The sequence below is a fragment of the Telmatherina bonti genome, assembly GCF_933228915.1.
Source record: "Telmatherina bonti genome assembly, chromosome: 5".
In the NCBI taxonomy this organism is placed as follows: domain Eukaryota; kingdom Metazoa; phylum Chordata; class Actinopteri; order Atheriniformes; family Telmatherinidae; genus Telmatherina; species Telmatherina bonti.
Window position 1 is genome coordinate 13112557 of NC_136623.1, and position 22636 is coordinate 13135192.

General features: G+C 40.4%; 1 protein-coding gene across 21 annotated transcripts in view; it reads right to left on the reverse strand.

The window, feature by feature from the left end:
* Positions 1–22636, reverse strand: part of mef2d (myocyte enhancer factor 2d) — a 100645-nt gene that overhangs the window by 38211 nt on the left and 39798 nt on the right. For all 21 annotated transcript variants that reach the window (XM_079240079.1, XM_079240074.1, XM_079240077.1 and 18 more), the window contains one exon: positions 14629–14832. In XM_079240079.1, the coding sequence (XP_079096205.1) occupies positions 14629–14832 (204 nt within the window). The remainder of the gene's footprint in view (positions 1–14628; positions 14833–22636) is intronic.

The window sequence follows — 22636 nt, forward strand, 5'->3', positions numbered from 1 at the left end:
GTACTGCATGATTCAAGCATGCAAATCCTCTGATAGGAGACTCAATTAAAGCTAAACTTAACAAGAAGGACGCCTTCCAAGTGAATCCTTCACTAGATTATACGTGAAACAAATTATTTTCAGATCATATTTAATATTTCACACGCCCTATATTTAATTAACGCCCGCCCGCTGTGTCAGGTGTGTCGGCAGTCGCATAGCAGTCTGATTAAAACAAAGACACATGTTTCATGACTCCTGCTGCGCACAATCACTGCTAAGTGAAAATGACTCAACTGCATGCAATTCAGCCTGGGAAGTGGAGCTGGCGGAAACGCGTACCTGCAACAGCTTAAGATTACACCCAGAGGAGGCAGAGAGAGAGAGATTCCTTTCATTTTAGATGAATTAGCCTCAAATCCTAAAAAACAGGTGAGGGCAAGAGGGTAATGATGCCATTTGGATGTAAGGGTAAAGAGACTTTCAGTGTTAATAACAATGGTGCCTTTTGATATGAGTCTCATTAAAACTCAAAGCCATTATTATCATCGCAGTGTCAAAGCTGCGTTTTATCTACCCACGGAAACGGGTTATTAGAAAGATTTGTTCCAACACAGAGACTGTCTCCTGTTTCAGCTGTTCGGTCTCGGCAGAACAAGCCGGCCCTGTGATCTGCAGCTTAATGCAAATTTAACGCACAGGAGCCACCACCAAACGCTTTGTTGTCCACAGTTTGTGGAAAACACACTCCGCGGTGGCAGTTTTTGTGCAGATAAGTGTGTGCCCTGACCTAAAAAAAAATGAGGGGGAATAAAAGAATCGCTGGGAATATAAAATAAACACACCAATTTTCAGCTTGACAATGATGCCATGTGACAGAAGGCTGCATGGAAGACGTGATCGAGGCGTGGACCTCTTGCCCCAACTGTCAGGATACAAAGAGATGCAGAGTATGCTAACAAAACTGTGATGACACTGGAGCCGTGTTGGTGTGCTGTTCCCATGTCGTGGTGCAAATCTTTAATTGTAAAAACCATTTTGACCGTATTATTGACCCTATTTCCAAAGCATGTACAGCAGCGCCTGCTTAACTCAACAAGGACTGGCTGCTGGGATAACTCAAATTCATTAAAAGTTTGGCCCCACCTTTGTATTTAATCATCACTTCTGTTGATTATGATTATTTTGAACACATCAAAAATAAGTGGCCACATCAACAAAAATATAAACATGCAAAGGAGCAAACTTCCAGATGATCAGACATTGCTGAGCATCTTTAGAGGTCTAGCTTTACAAATATCAACTTTAAAGAGTTATTAAGTTATTTTTGATTAGCACATACAGTATATCAGATGCCCAAAAAGCCTCCAATACACATTTAAGGTCTCTTCACAAGAATGGCACAGCGTTCACAATGCACTTTACCCTTTATACATTCATGTTCCGTTCTTTCTTAATCTTCTATGTCTTCATTAAAGTGCCAGAGCCGCAGCATTTTCTTAAGCATCTGTATGCATAAAAACTCAAGTCAGGGAAGCTGGTTCTCTCTGTTGAAGCTCAATGTGCCCTGATTGGTCATCTCCAGAGCGTGGAGCAATGCATGTTTTATTTTGGGCACAAAGTTAACGTACACCCAGACCACAGGATGAATTGTTAGTTTTTAATTTTTTTCCTAAAATTACAAACTTCATCATACCATTTAGGAGAATTTCATCATTGATCGGTCACATACTGGTCTGTTCATCATTTATACTTAAAAAACAAAAAACATTTTTGATTTTATGAGAATGGTCAACAAGTCTAACTCCTGCCATTGACATGTATTAGTTATTTTAAGCAATTGTACTTCATTCCAAACACCAAACACAAAGGTACACTGTTGAGACAGAGTGGTCCTTTTAGGTCCTTGGTCCTTTCTGGGCTTCTGTAGTTGCATGGCCAAGCAGTGTAGCGCAAGTGCATTTTTGGGTATCTTCATTTCATCTTCTAAGGAAATGAAAATTATTTCCATGAAATACGACACTAATGAAAATATTCATAAATTGCATTACATTAAAGTTTTGCGGTAAATGTTATGAACTGGGATCTTAAAAACAATTATTTATTCTTTAATAACTCAGATGAAGGTGATTTTCTGATTATTCCCAACTACGAAAATAGACATGACAGACTGAACATTTTATCTTGTCTGTACTTTGCATATCATGCATAAAAAGTGCAAAAGTCTGATATACACACACACATAGAGACAAACAGTTATACAACATGCTTTCTTACAAAGTTAGTCTGCGATTCAAACCCTTTAAATTTCAGCTTCTGTTCACACAGAAAGACATGACATAAACATATCATCAGCTCTTTATTCTGATGCAAGGATGGAAAGTTGAGACATGAATGGCTTCTTTTAGCAGCTGCAAGATGCAACCTGTGGCCAAAACACTGAAGCCTGCAGGTTACATTTCCTCTGGAACAGGTTTATACTTTGTCCTATAAACAGTGTGATGTCATCTATCTTACTCACACCACAGCATGTGTCTGAACTCAGGTGAGCTTATTTTCCCAAAGACCTCGTTCATGCAACTACCAAAACAATGTGGGCCGCCCCCCGCCCAACCCATGCTGAAAGCATGCTTGGTTTTGAGCTTTCATTAGTCTGCATTCTGGCTGAGTAGTTCCCCTTTGATCAAAATAAAGTTGAGGTAATTATCAACCTGTTTGTCTTTAAAATAAGGACAAATAATATGCACTGTGGTGTTCCTCAGACATGCCTCATTAATGAAATGGTGAAGGAAAAGTCAAGGTTATCAGGACACACATGAACAACACTACAGCAGCTCCACCAGCTCGCTGACTAAACCACACATCATACGGACCAGGATCGTTCGAACACACAAGGTATGGCCTTATAAGTACCTCTTACTTTTTGATTAATCCCATTTATTCACCTTGGCAACTTTGTTTCAAAGTTAGCATTTTCAGAATCCCAAAATACTGGTTCCGTGTGAAAGGAACACCCGAATGACTAAAAAGATTAAAAAAAACAACAAAAAAAAAACAACACAGCTCAACTCATTTGTGTGTGGACATAAGCTTCATTTGGATCACACTAATTGTGAACATTCAAAGCTTAGTGGACCTCTGTGCTCTCTGGAGGCCCGTTTGGGGGGGGTCCAAGAACCACAGGTTGGGAAACCCAGCAGTCAGAGACTGCATGTTAGAAAATATGTTGCTTCAGCCGCCTGAAAAGCAGAAATAATAATTATTTTGATCCTCTTCCATGGACTTGGAGAAAACACACACGTTATGCTGAACAAGCTCAAACTACCGTCATCAAAGTCATTTTGGAGCCACATTGCAGCTTCAAATATAGCTTTAAAAAAGTTTAATAAGAATATTAACATGTTCTCTGAGATATGACCTTTCATCTATATTCATGTTGGACTGTTATCTGAACTTGATGCCTTTTGTTACAGCATTTCCAGTCATTTATGGAGAATTAGTCTGAGATGCAATGTGACTCCACAGCTGTCACATGATTTTTAAATGACTGTCGTGGCAGAAAGACTCCAGAATGACGACTGAAGCGAGTGGACTTGTGAAGCGGTGGACGCTGTGGGTCTGAAACCTGGACCAGGTGCTGTGTAACATGACAATTAGTAGCGCTCCTTTGTGATTTCATTATTGCAATTTTTAAATTGCAATGTTTAAAAAAGAAGATTTATACTTCAGCCCTACTTATAAGTACTATTTATTCACACACTTTTTTTACTTGACAGGCTTGCAACTGATATTTTATGAAGTATACAGTTCAAGCATGGGCAACTTTCCCTCTCAGGCTCTGTGTTTTCATTCCCACTCTCACTCGCAGTGAATGTTATGTGCATGAACATTACAGTGCATGCGCATCCTCACTCTCTCTCTCTCTCACACACACACACACACACACACACACACACACACACACACCGTCCGTATTGCACTGATCAGCTTGTCTCTCAGTCAGTCAGCCATCTGTTCACCTGTCCACCGTTTCCCCCCTCTTCCCCCCTCTCCCCCCTCTCCATTGTGTTGCCAGGGTAAGATTCACCCTGCAGAGCACCACACCAGTCTCTAACTGGCTGCGGCTGTTCACAAGCCCCACCCCCACCTCCCTCCCTTCCCTTCCCCTCTGGCTCGCTCTCTCGCCCACCCGTGTGTCCGCCCGTCCGCCCTCTCTTTCCAGCTCTTCGTGAAATGCTGCTGCTGTTCTCTCCTTTCCATCTTTCTTTCACCTCATCTCTCATCTCCCAGCCCACCACCTTCAACGCATCTCTTGCAGAAAATCACAAAGTCCTGCTTTGTTTTTTTCTTCGGTGCTGTTCTGCCCTAAACATCCCTCTCTTTCTTTCTCCTCCTTCTGATGCCTCCATATGTGAACCTCCCTGGTTGCTTGTTTCCACTCCTGTACCTTCTTTCTCATCTCTCACATCTGTGTTACTTTCTTTTCCTCTATTTGCTGTCCCTGAGTCCTCTTCTGCCCTGCTCCGTCTCTGGTTCCCACAGCTTTCCAATCACTCTTTCCACTCCTCCTTCTTCTTGCAGTTCATTTTTTATTCTCCTCCTGGAATGGGGATGAAATCGCCATATGACTTTAGAGGCTCAATGTGAACACTCACACATTTTGTTGTTAATTTAAACACAAGTTTAAGCGTTCATTTTGGAGGAAAAACCACTTATGTTGTGGAAGGCGAGGAAGAACAATAAACTAGAAAGTAGTACTTTTGTTACACATAATGACATTTAATGTAGAACAGACAAAAAAGAAGCAAATGTTTAGGCTCATGGAGATTGATAAGTTGCAACATACAGTGCTGACCCACATAGTTTCCATATCTCTTAGTTCACACTCGCCCTTCCTTGGAAGATTTTGGTTTCAAAGACCAACAATGAAAATGGCCAAAATGTTCCAATTCAGAGCAGCAGTGCATGAGTGAGTGATGTCACGATATCTACATCCATACTTTCTCCTCCACTGCCCCTTCCTTTTGGTTTAGTAGTCATGTGTAAAGCCACCAATATCACTGGAAGGCACAACACAACTCAATTTATTCACTCCAAAGCCGCAGTTTCTAAAGAACAATAAAGCAGAAATGGAAATTAGCATAGTTTACATTTTCCTTTTTAAAAAAAAGTTAGCTTTTAACAAGCTTGACAATGATGTGAAAATACAGCTACGAAATGTCTGACCACACTGACAGTTCTGTTGACTTATTCATGAAAACTGTTCTCGTGAACATTTAGTTTTTTTTCTCTGCATGCATTTTGACAAAGTTTGACAGCAGTAAAAAAAAAAAAAAAAAACTTGCATCACATATTTGACTTGACAAGACGACTTTCTCTTTGGTAAAGTCAGAAACATACCCAGCCCCTTTTGCTTTACCTATTTTGTTAATGATAATATGTGTGTGTGTAATCTTCACTGTAACATTTAAAGCTTTTGAGAAGAGCAGATTTTATGTGTCGATGAAGAAAAGAAGAGCAGGACTTGGATAGATGGCAGATTCCCTGCTGTCTTTCTCAGGTCAGAGCAAAGCACAATGTAATGTCACCACCCATTGTGGCATGTCATATACAGCACTGCAGAAGCAAGTTGCACTCACCCCCACCCGCTATTCAGTCTTATGGGACATCGTGTCCAGTCTCAGTACAGCTGCAAGCTCCTAAGATGTTGTATTATAGATCAGCAGTCTTTCCTTTTTTCGACCAAGCTCTGATGCGTCAGAAAACTGTCTTGTTAGCGCTGATGAAAAACGCGCTAACAAGTCGCTACTGTAGGTTGTCCCAAAATATTCTGCTCTAAAAGAAATGTATCTGCCGAGTTCGTGCTCTTCTAAAATCTTTCATTATGATTAGTCACACACAGTGTTTATTGCGCTCCCTTGTGAGAACAATCAATGACAAACCTTATTCAGAGGCAAATGCTGAGCTGCCGCTGTAAAACTGAACTGCGCTGACAAAAACATTCATCACTTGGAAGTTTCACTAACTCTTTTCTAACTAAACTGTAAAATTGGATTTACTACATAAACATTTGGATACTGTTTGATACTTTTAACATTTCTTTTAAACTAGCTATTTAGCTTTTACCCCACCTGTATCATCAATCCAGGACATTAATGGGTCTCTGCTCTCACTGGCCCTCAGGACACCTCTGGAAGCCTCTTGCTTAACAAACAAGGTTGACTGTGTGTGACATCCCTCCTCAGCGATAGACCGCCTGTCAGCCACTACAGATAAAATCTCAGGCTTGATTGAGGTGTGTTTGCGCTGACTTAAAAGAGCTGAACAAAAAGGCGAGGATGGGCTTCTGCTTGTTTTTCAGGGGGATAGATACCAATCATTCAGTATGTACTTGCATGCTTCAGTCTGGAAGTGAGTCACTAATTTGTCAATCAAGGGCTTCCTCTACTTATTATGTCTCTAATGGAGTCTTGCCTCCTTTGCATTGTAGGGTGCTTAATTGTTTGATGAAAAAGACTCCAGTTGTGAGCAGAATCCTCTGAACATGTGGAATGACATTGACAGGAGAAGATGTTTGTTTTCTTAACCTTGACTTGCAACAGAGAGGCAGTAACAAAGTAATGAGGAATTACATTTCTCATTTGGATTTCATTTTAATGAAGTGACAAACCAGTCATCCCATCTGTATTTAAACTTTTAAAAAATAAAATAATGAAGCTAAGATCCTAAATTGAAAAAAGAAACTTATTTGCAATGGAAGTTGTCCTTCTGAAGTTTTTCTTTGCTTTTTGTTGGCGGAAAAAGACATTTACTGGTGTCATGAGTCGAAATTTTCCTTTAATTATCTTATTGAATTATATTATATTTTTATTTGGATAAATCGTATTACTGCATATATGGGTAAACTGTGTATTTTTACGTCATCGTCTTATTTAATGTCACAGGTTGAGAGCTAAAAATCACTACAATTGTACTTCAATTTCCTCGTTGCAGTAGATTTAGATTAAAAAAGAAACAAAAAATCTTTTTAGATGCACACATGCAAACATTTAACAATGTCAAGCAATTTAACAACCATAAATTCTTCTAAATATAATCAAAAACATGATTTAATATGAGTCGGTGCTTGTGTTTACTAAATACTTAAGAGTTCAAGTTTTTTGATAAATAAACTGCCCCTAACTGACCCGTCTCTAGGAGTGGCCTCCTGGTAACCTCATCTAGTCCAGATTAGGACCTCGGGATATGACAGGTCTAAGATGGAAGTCCGCAGAATTCACATTGCAAAGGAGGATTATCCAAGGAAGAGCATCTACAGGGCAACGAAGGCATCACCTTCAACCTGTAGGAGCTTTGGGAGGTGGGATCAGGTAACAGGTGGGTGTGCATGTCTGGAGAAAAAATGACACAACCAAAAATCCATTTTGTGCAATTTGAAGTAGTGAAGCGCTCAAGGCAGCTAATAGAAGCTAGTTGCTTACAGAGAGAATATGGCAAAGTGCTGTTTGGAGATAGGTGAGACTGCCCTGGCTGCTGCTCAGGAGAATCGGGGCTGTGCCCAAAGTCTTTAAGCTCCTGCAGCGAAGCTCGCTGGTGAGATCTGCCTTGCTTGAGCTGCTTAAAGAAAAAGAAAAGGGCATCCCCCCTCCGCCCCCCCCCCCATCTTGCTTTCTCTCCTCAGCTATTCATCGGCACTCCTTCAGTGTTTCGCTCGCTCGCGTTCCCTCTGTCTCCAGCTCTCTTCCTTTCTTTGCCCTGATTGGGATCTGCAGTCAAGCGGATTAACACATTCTGACAGGAGAGGCAGCCTGCCCACACACACACACACACACACACACACACACACACACACAAACGCACTTTCAAAGCAGCACGTGCATCTCGGAGAGAGGCTGTGTGTGCATATGTATTGCCTCTCAAGCTTGCACTGAAGTGAAGGAATGTCCAACCGTGTGATGAATACTGAGCCTATGCGAGCACACACACAAACCTCGCTGTGAACTAAAGTGCTTCTAAGCATTCAGGGACAAGCAGTGTGACATCCACTAAGCATACCAGAAGTGTATATGCATGTGCACGTATGAGTGCATGTGTGCTCCTGCGTGACTACATCCACACTTCATAATTTATACTCAAAAGCACTTGCTCGGAGAGACTCACAGAGGCAGAGCAGCAAATGGGCACATTTTGTGACTATCCAATTATCCCCTCTATCTTCTTCCTCTTCCTCTTTTCTCTGTCACTTGGTATGTTTCAGCTCAGTCCTCGTCCCGTGGTGTTAAGCCAAGTGCAAGTGCAGATAATCTTTAATAATTATTGTATAATTCATCCATGCTGTCACATTGGCTGTTCCAGTCTAATGGGTTGCACTGTCAGCCTAAACACTGTATGTCAAGTGTTTTTGTAACCAGCCACGGTCACGGCCTTCAGCTGTAACAAGCCCCTTCCTTCTGATCCGAACAAAAACAAAGAGCAGAAGCTGTTCTGCAGTACTTTCCTTGTGATTCCAGATCTCAGGTGGAAGTAAAAATGTCCTGCTCTGACACAAACTGTTCTGTTTAGTCAGAGCTGGTTTCAGAAAATAGTCAGAAAACATGGAATTAACTAGTTCAGATCGTTTTTACTTTGTTTTTTTCTAAATGAAACTCAACATGTCTGTGTTGAAGTGGAGAGAGGAGGAAAGGGAAGTTATTCTGTCCTCCTAAAATGCACTTTTAATGCTGATTGGAAAATATCTGGTAAAAGTAGCTGTAACTAAGAAGGTAAAGCAGTTCTGCACCAAGCAGGATGCTGACCCTCCAGTGAAAGTCTGTTTAAACTGTATCCTCACATAAAACACCTCATTTTTACTCCCTTCCCCTACATACGCTCATTTCAGTGCAGTCAAACATTACTGCCATGTTTCTTTTACATTGGCATCGTTGTTAGTCAACAAATCCCCCAGACCAATAATTCCCAAAGTGTTTAAGTCACAATCATTAAGTTAATATACGAGTGTGTATGTTATTATTATTACACACACACACCCCATACCCTCTGTGATCATCAAATAAATGTAAGGCTTGAGAACTGCAAGAATCTTCATAAATAAGGAGCATAAAGTGTTTTATTGCTGAATTCTGTTAACAGCTGTGACAAAGCACCCCAATGCCAAAAACCAGCTTCTCTTGCTGAGAAACGGCCAAATTGTGAATTTTAAAATAGCACTTGTAATAACTTTGTTTCTGGACACCAGATGATAAAAACACTAAATGTAAGGCTTGGAAGACATCAGAAACTTCGTAAATAAGGAGGATAAAATGCTTTTTTTTTTTAAGCAGGTTGTTTTCCCGCTGTAACAAAGCAACATGTCTAAAATCATCAGCTACTGTAATGATAAATTAGTATTATGGCATGATTGATAACTTTGTTGTTCATGCATTAATGTGTTGAGAAATTAAAGAGTTAATTTCACTTAATAATCTCTTTGCGGTAGCATGTTTGCTCCATCTGGGTATGCATCTGTAAGCCCTTTGAAATACACCAAAACATACATGTATGTATGTGGATAGCCTACAGCAGGATGCAGGATGGAGGATCTCGAGGACCAGATTCGGGCAACCCTGGCCTACAGCATAAACGAGGATTGCTGAACTAATAAATATAATACAAATTCAGAGGCTGGAAGTTTAAAAACGCTGCATTTCATATAAAGCTGAGCTGAAGAAAAGCAATACTTTTCAGAGACAGCACAAGATCTGTAATAAAGGAAAACTCTGACCATACCCTGTCTTTCATTTACCGTCCCCCCCAAAAAAAAAAGAGAAAAAGAAAAAAAAAAGTCACACTGTCTGAAAGCAACACTGAACTATCATTATTATATGGGCATCCAAACCTGATATATGTCCTTCCTTTGTGCCACGGAGCTCCACTGTTGTCCAAAACCTATTAATAACACATCGGTGAGCCACACAGTTGCACTGGGTGACAGCTTCCTTCATTACCATGAACGCAGGGACAGTAGTAGACTATTTTGACTCACATATGCTGGACTGTATTAGGTAGCGCATCAAATGGAGATTAATCTGCCAGTTAAAACAGCCTGGTTTACTCCTGAGTATTACCTAAAAAAAAACTGTTCATACATACATTTACTTTTGCCAAAAAGCTAAAGTAAATTTTGTTTACTTCTTTACATGAAAAAAAAAAAGTTATAATGAGCATTAATGGAAAATTGTGGGGTGGATGACTCTAACACCCACATAATGAGGAGGTGTGCGATGCAGCACATCTGGTGAAGGGAACGGTCGAGGACAAATGTCTTAGAATGCCTCCTGGCCTACAGAGAGAATGGGTGAGATAGTGAGGTGGGTGGGTGGGATGTGGAGAAGAAAGGCCGAAGCAGGGGGAAGCTTCCATGTAGGACACATGCACACGCACACGGAGTATCTAACACACAACCAAGAGGCTCACCAAGACTGAATATTGTATGAGGTGTTCTCATGGGCCATTGCAGAGCGTGCAATGAGAGAGTAAAAGGTGGACTTATGTGTGCACGTACGCACACACTGATGAATTTACATAAAGAGAGAGAAAGAGACAGAGTGACACAAACACAAGTACACACACACACACACACACACACAAACAGAGCCAGTGGAGCTTGAGCTGATGTGGCCCGGAGCTGCCCGACGCCCTGCCACAACACAAACACACAAACACACACACGCTTGCATACACTTAAGAGCCATCTGCAGTCAGAGATACAGCCTACAGAAAAGCTTTACCGCTGACACTCTGAGACAGACGGCAAGCGAAGGACAGGAAAAAAGGGAGAAATTGTCGTGACCGAGTGAATCGGGAGATTTGGAAGAGGGGTAGAATGGAAGAAGGGTGAAGAGGAGGCAAACACGGCGAGACAGAGAAGTGCAAGGAAATAATACAGCCCCGAACTCCAGCACCTTAGTTTTACCTTCAGCCCACTCAAAGATAAAACTGCTTCACCAACACTTTCAGTGAGATTTCAGCAATTACTGGGTTGGACAGTGTTCTTGGATGCATTGTGCTGTGGCCCTGAGCACCTCGGCTCACCTTTTCCACCATTTATAACAGATCACAGTCAAACTGCAGCCACTAATCTTTTTGAGAAACCTCTGCTTTGCACACAAAGCAGCTGTAGGGGTTAGCAAAGTCAGGTACCTGTGATGATAAGTTTACAGATGTGTCTGCAGGGACACAAGAGGAAAGCAGATTTCTGGTCAGAATGTGAGCATGTCATTCTGATGCATACAAATAAAACATGTTTAGAGAATGAGGACTTTCTGGTAGCACCTGTCTGAGAGTTATTTACGCTTCAGAATAGGGTTGTTTTTGGATATGAGTGGTAACAGCTGGATGTTTTATCAGTGCACCGTTACAGAGGCTTGCATTAAGTGACTGACAGGGGCTCTCCTTCCCTGCAAAAGACATTGGAGCACTCCTAACTGAGAAAATGCTCTTTCTTATGGGTGTTATCCTGGAATTAAACCTAGATTAGCACCACACCTCATTAATAAATTTTCCCTTACATCACAAAAATAGTTGACCAAACGATCTTTTAGAAAAAGGCTGAAGCTAAAAATGAACCTTGCTGTTACTGAATCTCAAAAACTTGGATGTTTTGGTTGCTGGGGTCAGTTATGGAGGCAAATGATTTGCATAAAGTAGCTTGAAACTCTGCACATTATGCAAAACAGAAACAACTAACTCATCGCTTAAAAAAATGAATGCAGCAATACTAGATTACCCGATGCGGGATTTCACAGTGGAAATGGGTGGGAATTATGGAAATGTGACTCTGCAGACACAAATCAATAAAAACCAGTAGGAGGGAGGGGAGGGGTCCATTAGAGCAACTTCAATAAAATCCTAATATATTAACTTTTTAAAGGGCAACAGGTGAGCTCCTGGGTTCCTACAAAAGTGCACATAGCGGGAAAAAGCCATCAGCTAGATTTGAAACATCTCCAGCACATAACTCCAACCAGTGATTGATTTAGACGTTTGTAGGAGGCTTCAGAGATATTGGAAAAGAGTGATGCCTTAAAGCAGCAGTCAAAGGTCATATGTGTTTCCCCAGATGGATCCAACAATTTCTGAAGCCTCTGGGTTTCTTCCAATAACTTGTTTGATAAAATAACCTGAAAGCAGGAGATAAAATTCATCTATTGCTGACAAAGTTCATGACTCAAGGGATGCGGGCTGGTATAGCTTACTTTGTAAATTCTGTAAATTAAAAAAACAATCAAAGAACAAAACGTTGCAATTTATATTTATTGCTGTTGGATTACTGTGGATTCTATGGGGCAGCTTGTTGCAGCACACATGGGAATAACCGCCACTGTATGATTTTAATGCCATTTTACATTGAATTTGGAGGTTAAATTGTGTGAATTTCAGATTGGGAAGCTGAAGTTGAAACATCGGCGATGGACTGGCGAGCTGTCCAGGGCGTACCCTGCCTGTCGCCCAAAGCCAGCTGGGATAGGCTCCAGCTTCCCCGCGACCCTGAATTGGATTAAGCAGTTCAGAAAATGAATGAATGAATGAATGAAAATTGAAACATCTGAGGTCCTATGAGTGCCCAACAAAGATATCCCAAATCCATACATGAGCTGTTTTGTCTTGTTTTTGGTAGCTCTTTGCTCCGATGTCTGCACCACTGAGGAACTTTAACCTGAGCAGTCAACATGACAGTAAAAAAAATGTGGTGCCTTCATGTTGACTCTGTTTCCAGTAGACTGGTCACAAAGTCCTGCAGCAAAATGCGTAAAAGCAAGTGAGAAAACTATTCAAAGACCAAGCCACATCCAGCTTTAAGTCAACGCTCCATAGGAAGCATTAGTGCCGTACTGCAATGTACACGGCTCGCTGAATCATACCTAACCAGCTCGTGTTCAATTCATGAGAGGGCCATTATGTATAAAAGGGTCAGCTAGGCATGTGAATGTGCTCCATGTTCGCCTGAAAACCTTCAGCAAAGCTCTGTCCCAAAGGAGGAAAGACTTAGAGAAGCAAATTAATTCTTATCACAAATAAAAAGAAAAAAATCCCAAATTTAACTCAATAATTCGCTTTATATCATGTCCCTGAACCAGTATACAAAATAATCAACATCCGTTCTGCAGAGATTCTTCATCTGCTTTGAGGCCATTTTGTGCTGAGGTGGCTTCTAATTGCTTCCAATAGTTGTCCTTTGGCTTGTTGCCGATGTTGTTGTTGGTGGAGGGGTCTCTGGGTAACAATGAGGCTGATGCCAGAGGAGAGGAGGGGGGGGGCAGCTGTCCCTACTTCTGCTCTCCCAGTAAGACAACAGGCACTGTGCCAGAACACCATGACAGACTAAGTTTCACAATCCTGAGCATGACTCGACTGAAGCAACGAGAAACAACAGACTAAAACACACCGAGTTGGGCTTGAATGCAGACGGCAACCAGGATTCAAAGGACATAACAAGCCATTAAAAACAATATATTTCCTTATTTGTACACCTAAGCTTGTGAGCTGATTATACAAACAAGAAAATACATTAAAAGTGAACTTCTACAACTTCAAACAAAGCAAGGGTAGCCATTTTGGTAGTTGCATAAAATAATGTTTGAATTGATCCCACCAAGTCATTCCAATTTTACTTCTATCTCCTGGCTTGTATATGAGTAGCTGGACTTCCTGTTGGCACACCAAGAATTAATGGTCTTGTTGAAGAACGGAAAATCCAGGGCTTTTTTTTTTAAACAAAAGGTAAAAGAAAACTGGATCTAGTGATCAGCTTCATACTGTTCCCAACCCCAGACAGCAGACACAGCTCAACAGATTCAACAGCAATGAACTAAGCTAGACTTAATAAACTGGACGAGACTTAATTATGTCAGAATATGGGTCTGGAGAGGGTTAGATTAGATTATTTAAGATTAAATTGTAATGATCCCTCTGGTAAGCAAACGAAAACCACGTCGTGGTAGGATACATCGACTAAAGACACATCTCCATTATTCATATAAATGAACATGTTTTAAATGATATTGATCAAACATCAATAGGGAATCAGACAACTGTTTTGACTTGTAGATATAATCTATAATACAGTTGTATAACTATCATAGTTCTGCGAAGCTGTAAATCTTTTTTATCAACTTGTAGTCGGTTAAGTTTTCCTTCAGTCTTACTGTTTTGTGTAGAATTTATTAAAAAAAGGGGGAGAGGCTCCTTCCTGCAGATAAACTGACTCCGACTGACCACGGCGCAAAAGAAAAGCAGGCATGATGAGACAGTTAGACATGTTCAATCTGCAATCAAGTGTTAAAAAAGAAGAAAAACAGATAACAGCAAACCAACAGGTAAGATGGAGAGATCCGACAGTCGTCTTACCCTTCAGAAAACACATCTATGCTCAGCGGAGTTATGCGCTTAGAACAAACCAGACGGATACAGCTCAGTATTATGCTGCCTCTGTTTGGCTCAGTGTAAACAAGCAGGGACAGAGTTAATAAATGGTCTTCTTCAAGGCATTAATGGAAGATCATTTATAGAAAAAGTATTAAAACAAGTATCAGTGTGTTATAAAAAAGAAAGAAAGATATATTACAGTTGCTGTTTTACCCACTGCCCTTCACTCCCGTTTCCGCGCTTTACCTCGATGATGTCGGCGTTAGTCCGGCTCTCGTGGGGTTCGTTGTACTCGGTGTACTTGAGCAGGACCTTGTCCATGTCTGTGCTGGCATACTGGAACAGCTTGTTGGAGTGGTTGAAGATGATGAGAGCAATCTCGCAGTCGCACAGGACGCTCAGCTCGTACGCCTTCTTCATCAGACCAAACTTCCGCTTGGTGAACGTCACCTGGTGACGGGAAAACATGACAAATGGAAAATTAAAAAAAAATAAAAAAGATTAGATTGCATTTAAAACTGGTTAATGCTTTAAGTCCAGTACCCTCCGCATGTGCAACTTGCTAATAATAATAAGACCAAGTTCACTTTTTCCTGTGATTCAGCCTGAATCACTTTAGCACCAATAAAAGTATCTGCTTCAGGCAGACGCGAAAACGTTTCACAGACAAATCCCTCACTTGTAAAAACAGTAAACCAGTTTTTTCTTCTGCTAACAACTCTCAGTTGTACGCTTACATTTTGGTTTGGGCTCTATTCCTCTTGTGAGATGACCTCAATATCATAAATATTCAATAAAAAAGTCATTATGCACAAAAAAAGGTTAGATTGAGGCTCTAAATCTACAGTTAGCCCAATAAGTTTGTGATATATTTGACAAAGGCAGCTAACAGGCGCAAAGCGGAGCCTTTACTGGATGTCTGTGTGGACAGATACAATACGTTCAGACAGAGATCTTCCAGATAATGCCATTAATACATTCTGGAAATGATCATGAGTACAAAAAAATACAACTTCACATAAAAAGCTAATCAAAAATGTAACCTTTACTTTAAAACAGAACAGTGTTTATGTTGCTGTCTTTGAAAGATTATATGTATTCTTTACCTAAATTGAAAGAAATGGGGGGGCGCAACGGTTAAACATGAAGCTGAAAAATAAGACACGTACAACAGCTTTCATCAGCCCTAAGCACCCAAAAGGCTAACTAATTGTTACATTCTTCATAAATTTTCATATTTGCTCAAAACCCAAAGACTACAAGTGACAAGCTGCAATTTTCAGTTGCCTGACCTCGCTGTGACTCTTAGTTTTGGCAGGAAACTAGGAAAAAAAAAAAAACATATTTCGCAAAATGCTGAGCTATTCGCCTAAGGCTTGACTCATATCAACCAAGAGCAGAGCCGTTCAAACCAGCTCATCCTCAGTTTACCAGTGATTGGAGCTTTTTGCATTTCAAGACTGAAATCAGCGTTTTATCACCATGCACATCCACGCTTTGGCAATTTCAGACAAAAGAGAGATTGACTTAAACATACAAGAAGGAGACATTTTCTTCCAGGGAAAAAGACTTCCAGACAGGGTGTCTAAACATGCTCTTTCTTCATGTACTCAGTTTTTACTTTGCGCACGCACTGGCTTTCACTTCCCTCCACATCATCTCCTCGCCGTCACATTCACCCTCCCTGTCGTTTTTCACACTCTGTTATGCTCTTTTCCATGCTCTCTTTCTATGTCACACATGCTCTCATGCTCTCTTTTCCACACTCTCCTTCTGTCACACATTATTCCTCTCTTCGTCACACACACACACACAAACGCACACTCTTGTACAAGCCCCCTCAGTTGTGAACATGCAGAACAGAACTGGGAGTGTTGCTGAAGCACAGGGTCCCTTGTTGTCTGCTGATTGGCTTTGGAAGCGCTTCTCTGCTTTAACCAACTGGTATTTACAATCCAAGGAGATTTGGCTTTGTTTGGATTAAACACACAGGCTTGCACAAACACAAACACACACAAGGAGAAAAAAAGATTAGCAGAGGGACAAGAGGAAAAGGCTTCAGGTACTGCTACAATTCCTGCTATTTGATGTGGGAGCAAGCAGACTAAAAGTAAATGTCGGCACAGCTGGTGTAGAAAAGGCAGAAAAAGTTTAAACACGCTGCACTTTAGGCCATGCCCACCAGTGACATCACATTTTCCATCACATGTAAAAGGAAGTTATAAGCCTGCTGTAGCATCAGATAAGGGTTGTAACCAGAAAAGCAGCATGTTTTAATTCAAATTTAAATGTGATCTAAAATAACTAAAAAAATGTTCCGTTTTGGGGGGGGGGTCAGTTGATCTGAAGTGTCCTATCTCTGATAGATATTAAGAGGTAGCGAAGAACAAAACAGAGCCACAGAAAAAGGTAATTAGTGCAAATAACAGTGTTGCTAATCCTGGCGGGTAAAAGTGTGGTATACCATTTATTTATATATACCATAAAAAATTTGCGATAGTAAGTTATGCAATAAACCAGAGACAGCTCTTATGGTATAAGACTTTTCACAGGGATTGTGTGTGTGGTACAGCAGAAAATGGAAGCTCTTTGGTTGAGAACAGTGATTCATCATGATTCCTCGGCTACATCATTTTTGAGACTGAAGTTGTTAAATTAGCTCAAATTTACTCTTTTGTGGCTTCTTTTAGCTTCCCTGTCTGAACTGAGTTCTGAGATGTTCGCATGAATGACACAAAGCATGTCAATCCCAGATGTGTGTGGATTTAATACCCGATAGGTGCCACTAAGGTGGTCGCTACTCATCTTCTTACACCAGTTCAGAGCTTTCCCCCAATTTTTAGCATTCAAAATGAAAACAAGTTTAAGTTGTAAGTAAGCCTTGATGTTTTCTGATTTGGAAAGAGCTTTAAGAGTTCAGGGTTGATCACTTATGACCCAGACCCAGGAGGCAGGTCCATCGTCTAGCATATCACTTTAACCCCCACATCTTTAGCATTGATTGGCACCTCTTAGGATGAAAAGAGAGTGTTCAGATTTATTTCTGTCAAATTAAAAAAAAAAAAAAAAAGCAATTAGAAATCAAGTGATCGTGTCTACGTAGACAAGCCAGGATATAGGAAAATTTACTAAATAAAAAAAGATAAATAAAAAAAAAAAAAAAAAAAAAAAAAAAATATATATATATATATATATATATATATATATATATATATATATATATATATATATATATATATATATAATACATTTATTAACAAATTTCAGCACAGGAACTCACCAAATTATATGCTAAAATAAGTCAACTGATAAATAGCAAAATGACTGAATAAATGGTACAAATGTCAACTTATACTGGAGCTGGACTTAAGTGGACCATAAGAGAGGCTACACCCAGATGGAGAAGTAACTTTTATTTTCAAAAGGTTTTCTGAAAAGACAGAATCGTTCCAAGAAATGTGTTTATCCAGACAAAATCGGTAAAACTGCTGTAGCGTGTACCCCAGGCCTGTAAATAGTGCTGCACACCTGCCACAACAACACACAAAATAAAGAATAAGACATGGAACATGAGCATTAACTCATGTGATGTAAACAATCATGAAAAGAAAACTGAGAATTTCCCTAAAAATGATGAGGTGTTTTTTTTTTGTTTTTTTTTAAACAAATTTTGCATTCTCTGGATATTTTGGAGCATGAATGCAACACTGTAATGTATGTTTGTCACAGCTGTTGGTGGGGTTTGTACATGCATGTTAAGGAGAGACCCCCCTGTATATTTATGAGTTCAGGAAAGATCCATATGGAAAGTAAACACAGAAAAAAAAAACCCAGTAGAATTTCAGATTTATTCACTTTGAGACCAGGTTTAAAAAAATGACAAATTTTTGGCTCCCAAAATGGCGCTTCGAAGCAGAGGCGACCAAATGATGAAAACTACATCTAAACTTGTCTCTTTGTGAACATGGCCCGAGCTGCTGTAGGGTTCGTTTTTACAATCATAAATGAAGGCATGATTACCGAGATAAAACAGTTACTGTGCTCTATTTTGTTTTGCAATTATCACATTAAAAGTCCACTGTCTCTCTTCTCTTACAGCGGTGGACCTTTGGCCTTCTCTGAAAGCTCAGACGCTACTTTCCAGGCTGAGAAGTTTAAATCTGTTTAAAATAAGATGATGGAAAAAGGGCTTCTTGCCAACATTTCTAAGCTCAGAGTCCAAAGAAAAACAAAAGCATTCTTTTGAATGTAATCATGTTGACAACAGTTTTACCCCCACTGACACATCCTGTGTTTCTCCAGCTGAAAGCTGCTCAGCAAGCCGCACACTTTCAACTGTAACTGTAATTGAAATGAATGAGAAAAGGAGAAGAAAAGATAGAGAGGTGGAGATAAGATAGAGACACTGAAGACGCAAGAGAAGCAACCATATGAGACCTTCAATCTCTCCATCTCTCTCTCCATCTCTCTCTCTCTCTCTCTCTCTGCTGAAATCACTCCATCTCTCTGTCTCATGCTCCTTTCTGCTTCGGCACCTGACATGTTTAAGCCTCACTCATCACTCGTCTCCTTTGCTCCTCTTATTTCCTCGCCCTCGTTTTCTCTTCCTCTCTTCTGTTGCTTTTTCTCCACATCCTCTCCCCCATTCGCCCTCCCCCTCCCTCCCTTCGCACTCGCTCACTCATTGCTTCCTGCTGCCACAAATCAAATTATATCGGGGTCGTATCCATGGGCAACCGTCTCCCGCCCCCCCCCCCAACCTCCCCATATTTCCCACCTCATCACACACTACTACCATCATTTTACCTCCCTCGCCCCCCCCCCACCTCCCTCCCGCCGCGTCATCTTTATCTCTGTGCCCATCTACATACCCCCCCTCTTCCTCTTCCTCCCTCTCTCTCGCTCTCTCTGTGTCTCTCTCTCTTACACACACATATACACACACACACACCCATCGCGCAGATAAATTATGTGGCGATGCTGGAAAGGGAGGAAATTACGGCTGTGCAGGATGACAAGAGTGGCTGGTGATAAAGAGAGAAACCACTGAGAACAACAACTGCCCCCCCTAACAAATCATAAGGTCACCCACTAGTGCTGAAAACAAACAAAATTAGTCCAAACATCCCAACAAAACCTGTGTTTCTCTTTCCTTTGCTTTTCTTAGAAAAAGTGGGCAGCAGGGTGGCGACTTAGGGCCTCAGCTTCCATCCCGCCGTTTACCACAAAGAGTAAACAAGCTGGAGGTAATTGGCATTAAGAGTAGAACAGCAAGGTAACCAATAGCAACTGAAGAATAAGACATCCTCAGTGAGGAGAGAAAGAAAGAAAGGGGGCGAGTGGTTTTTATTTGAGTGTGTGTGTGTGTGTGTGTGTGTGTGTGTGTGTGTGTGTGTGCATTTAAGTATGTGTGTCTTGGCGAGGTTGTGGTTGTGTGGCAGATGGATGAGGAAACCACCACTGACAACCGCAACCTCCTCTCGCTGTTTCCTGTAGCCAAAACCTCCCTTTCATTTGCCAGCTTACAGTTCACATAAACAGGTCAGAACAATTAAAACATGTTTTACCGAGCTGCTTTTGTTTGTCGAATCACTTTTCAAGCGGTTAGTCAAGAAAACTTTTTTTTTTCCTAATGTCAGCCATGACAACCATTTTTTTTTAACATCACTTGGCATAGTGAGACTTCTGAAAAATGTAAGGCCAGAGTTTTCCTCTAGTTCTTCACTGCTGTATCAACGTTTTCTCTGAACAATGCCTTAAACTTAGGAAGGGGTGGGAGCAGAACAGGCTGCTTTCTAAAAGGGAAATTTGCGGTCTCATTTAGGGTTTGTTGAGGTTAGATGGCTGTAAAAGAAAAGCTGCAGGTGGTGTCATCGACACTGAAACTGAGTGCAGGAAAATATCTTCCATTAAAAACTGCTTCACATTGTAGTAAAGTAAATAACTGCAACTTCAAAAGAATATTTCAGTGAGGTACATCCCATTACGAGAATGACACCAAACTTTCCTGGCTGATTTATACACACAAACAAAAGTTGTTTTTTTTCATATTTCTATCAATGATTAGCTTAGATTTGACTTAAGAAGCTAAAACTTAGGTTGTTTACCAATCACTTCAGCAAGGTGAAGAAGGGAATTACCAGTAACAGTAAATAAAAGTAACAGGATCTCTTTGTTCTTCTATTATTTTAAGCACAGTTAAGTTCTCCACTGCAGAACAAAGCCAGTGTTTTTGCCATTAAAAAATTACTATCAACATTTAATGGAGACAAGTGATACATTTGCATCTGGAAGGCTTGGATGTGAAGGTTTTTAACATTTAAGTATTTTTTTTCACCTAATTTATTTGAAAATAAAAATGTTATCATTAGACACTCAATACCAAGTCAAGTTCAGTGAGCAAAAACAGACTTTTTAAGCGCGGTGGTTTGTCTACCTGAGTATTCAGAGCTTTAGTTTTTAATCTTCTCTGTTGACATCGCGAACAGTGAAAGTGCAAAAATAAATAACTTCTCCAACTTACCAGGGATCCCTTCAAATATTCAAGCAGGGTTTTGGGGCAATGGCAGGTTGTCCAAATATTATTAACTAGAATAACTGTGAGGTAGCTTCTAAATATTTTCCCAGGACTTTTATTACAACTCATTAGGCTTTGATATGGACCCTCGTGCACCAAATATAGTCAAAAAACATTAAACAAACATAAAGCTAGACTGAAGTTTTCCTTCTTACGAAACTTATCTGTTGCAGGATGCCAGATTTATGAGATTTTTTCCTGAATGAGTGCCAGACAGTGTAGCAAGCTTTCAAACAACCTAATAAGTGGCATGGAAGGTCACTGTGAGCTTATAGCTTCTGAGCAACATCTTGTTTACATGACAAACAAGATGTTGCTGTTCTTAAATTACCTGCACATTATCATGGATTCTGTCTGTTTGCAAGCACATGATGACTGTTTTGGCTGCGTCCCTGTCCATAAATCAGCATATTTTAGTAGAATGCCAGCAGAAATGGCCACCCCTGTTTTTCCTGTGTTGTAGTCATTGTGGATATTTTGTACATTTTAATTTATTGACTTTTTTTAAAAAGATGTTTTGATTTTACAAAGAACCTGTTGAGTAATTGGCATTTTAAAGATCTTCTACAGCTTTTTCTTGGCATAAATATGATTACTTATACATGATTATTTCATTTCTGGGATGAAATCTTTTCTCCCCTCAGATCTTCTAGCTTAAATGGGTCACAGTGTTAATGGAAAGTCAACTCTTTCTGTGTTATGTTTGATGTGACAAATACTATTCATAAATGTAAAGGGGAAAAAAAGAAGAATCCATCAGAGCATTCCAACATTTCCAGTCCTGTTCTCTGTTCTTTTTTGCGCAGCTTTGTCTCAAAAAGAAATGTGGTATTTGAGATGCTGTCATGTTTCCAGCCGGGGCCCACACTCTGAACGCTGTTTATTTTGCGGAGCTTATGGCAGCATCTCTGAATCAACATGTAGGAGGGTGACGGGCTGCATGTACTCCAAATTCATTTGATTTCCTTTCAAAGGCTGCACTATTCATTAGCTGAAGCAACGCAAAGCAAGCATGTAAAAAGCACTTATTTCTTTACCAGCTTTATACTCTGTGCCACTTCAAACAATAAATGTTACAGATAGAACGACTGAATACGCTTTTTCTGCGCGTGAGAACATCAGATAAAAAGAAGAAATAAAAAAATGTAAGAGCTGAGTGCATGCAAGCCTTCAATATCAACAGGGTGACTCGTTCACCAAAGTGATTAAGAAACCATTTTCTCCTGGTTTATGACTTGACTGTGACTGTGAGAAATCTTTAAATGCAACATTTTGACTTTGTACAGTATCACCGCAGAGGACATCACCTTATTGACAAACTGTTCGACACCTGATGCAGAGACAGGCTCCATTAACCAGAGCCTGCTTCATGTAGGAAAGCTGCAACACCACCCCTCCTCCTTTATGTCCAGTTGTGTGTTGATATATAACAAGCCATCATACTCCGCTGACCCCCTGCAGGAGCGGTTTCCTCTCATTTATACAAATACAACCTGCTAAGATTGATGAAGAGAAAACTGAGGATGGTTTTCCAGACCCTAAGGCCACCTCCCGCTCATGTCTTACACAGCCAGGCACCTTCTCTCTCTCTCTTTCTCCCTCTCTCTCCCTCATTCTCTCTATCTTGTTTTCTTTTTCTCTCTTTCTCTGCTTTTGAAGGTGGGCACGTCAAATCCA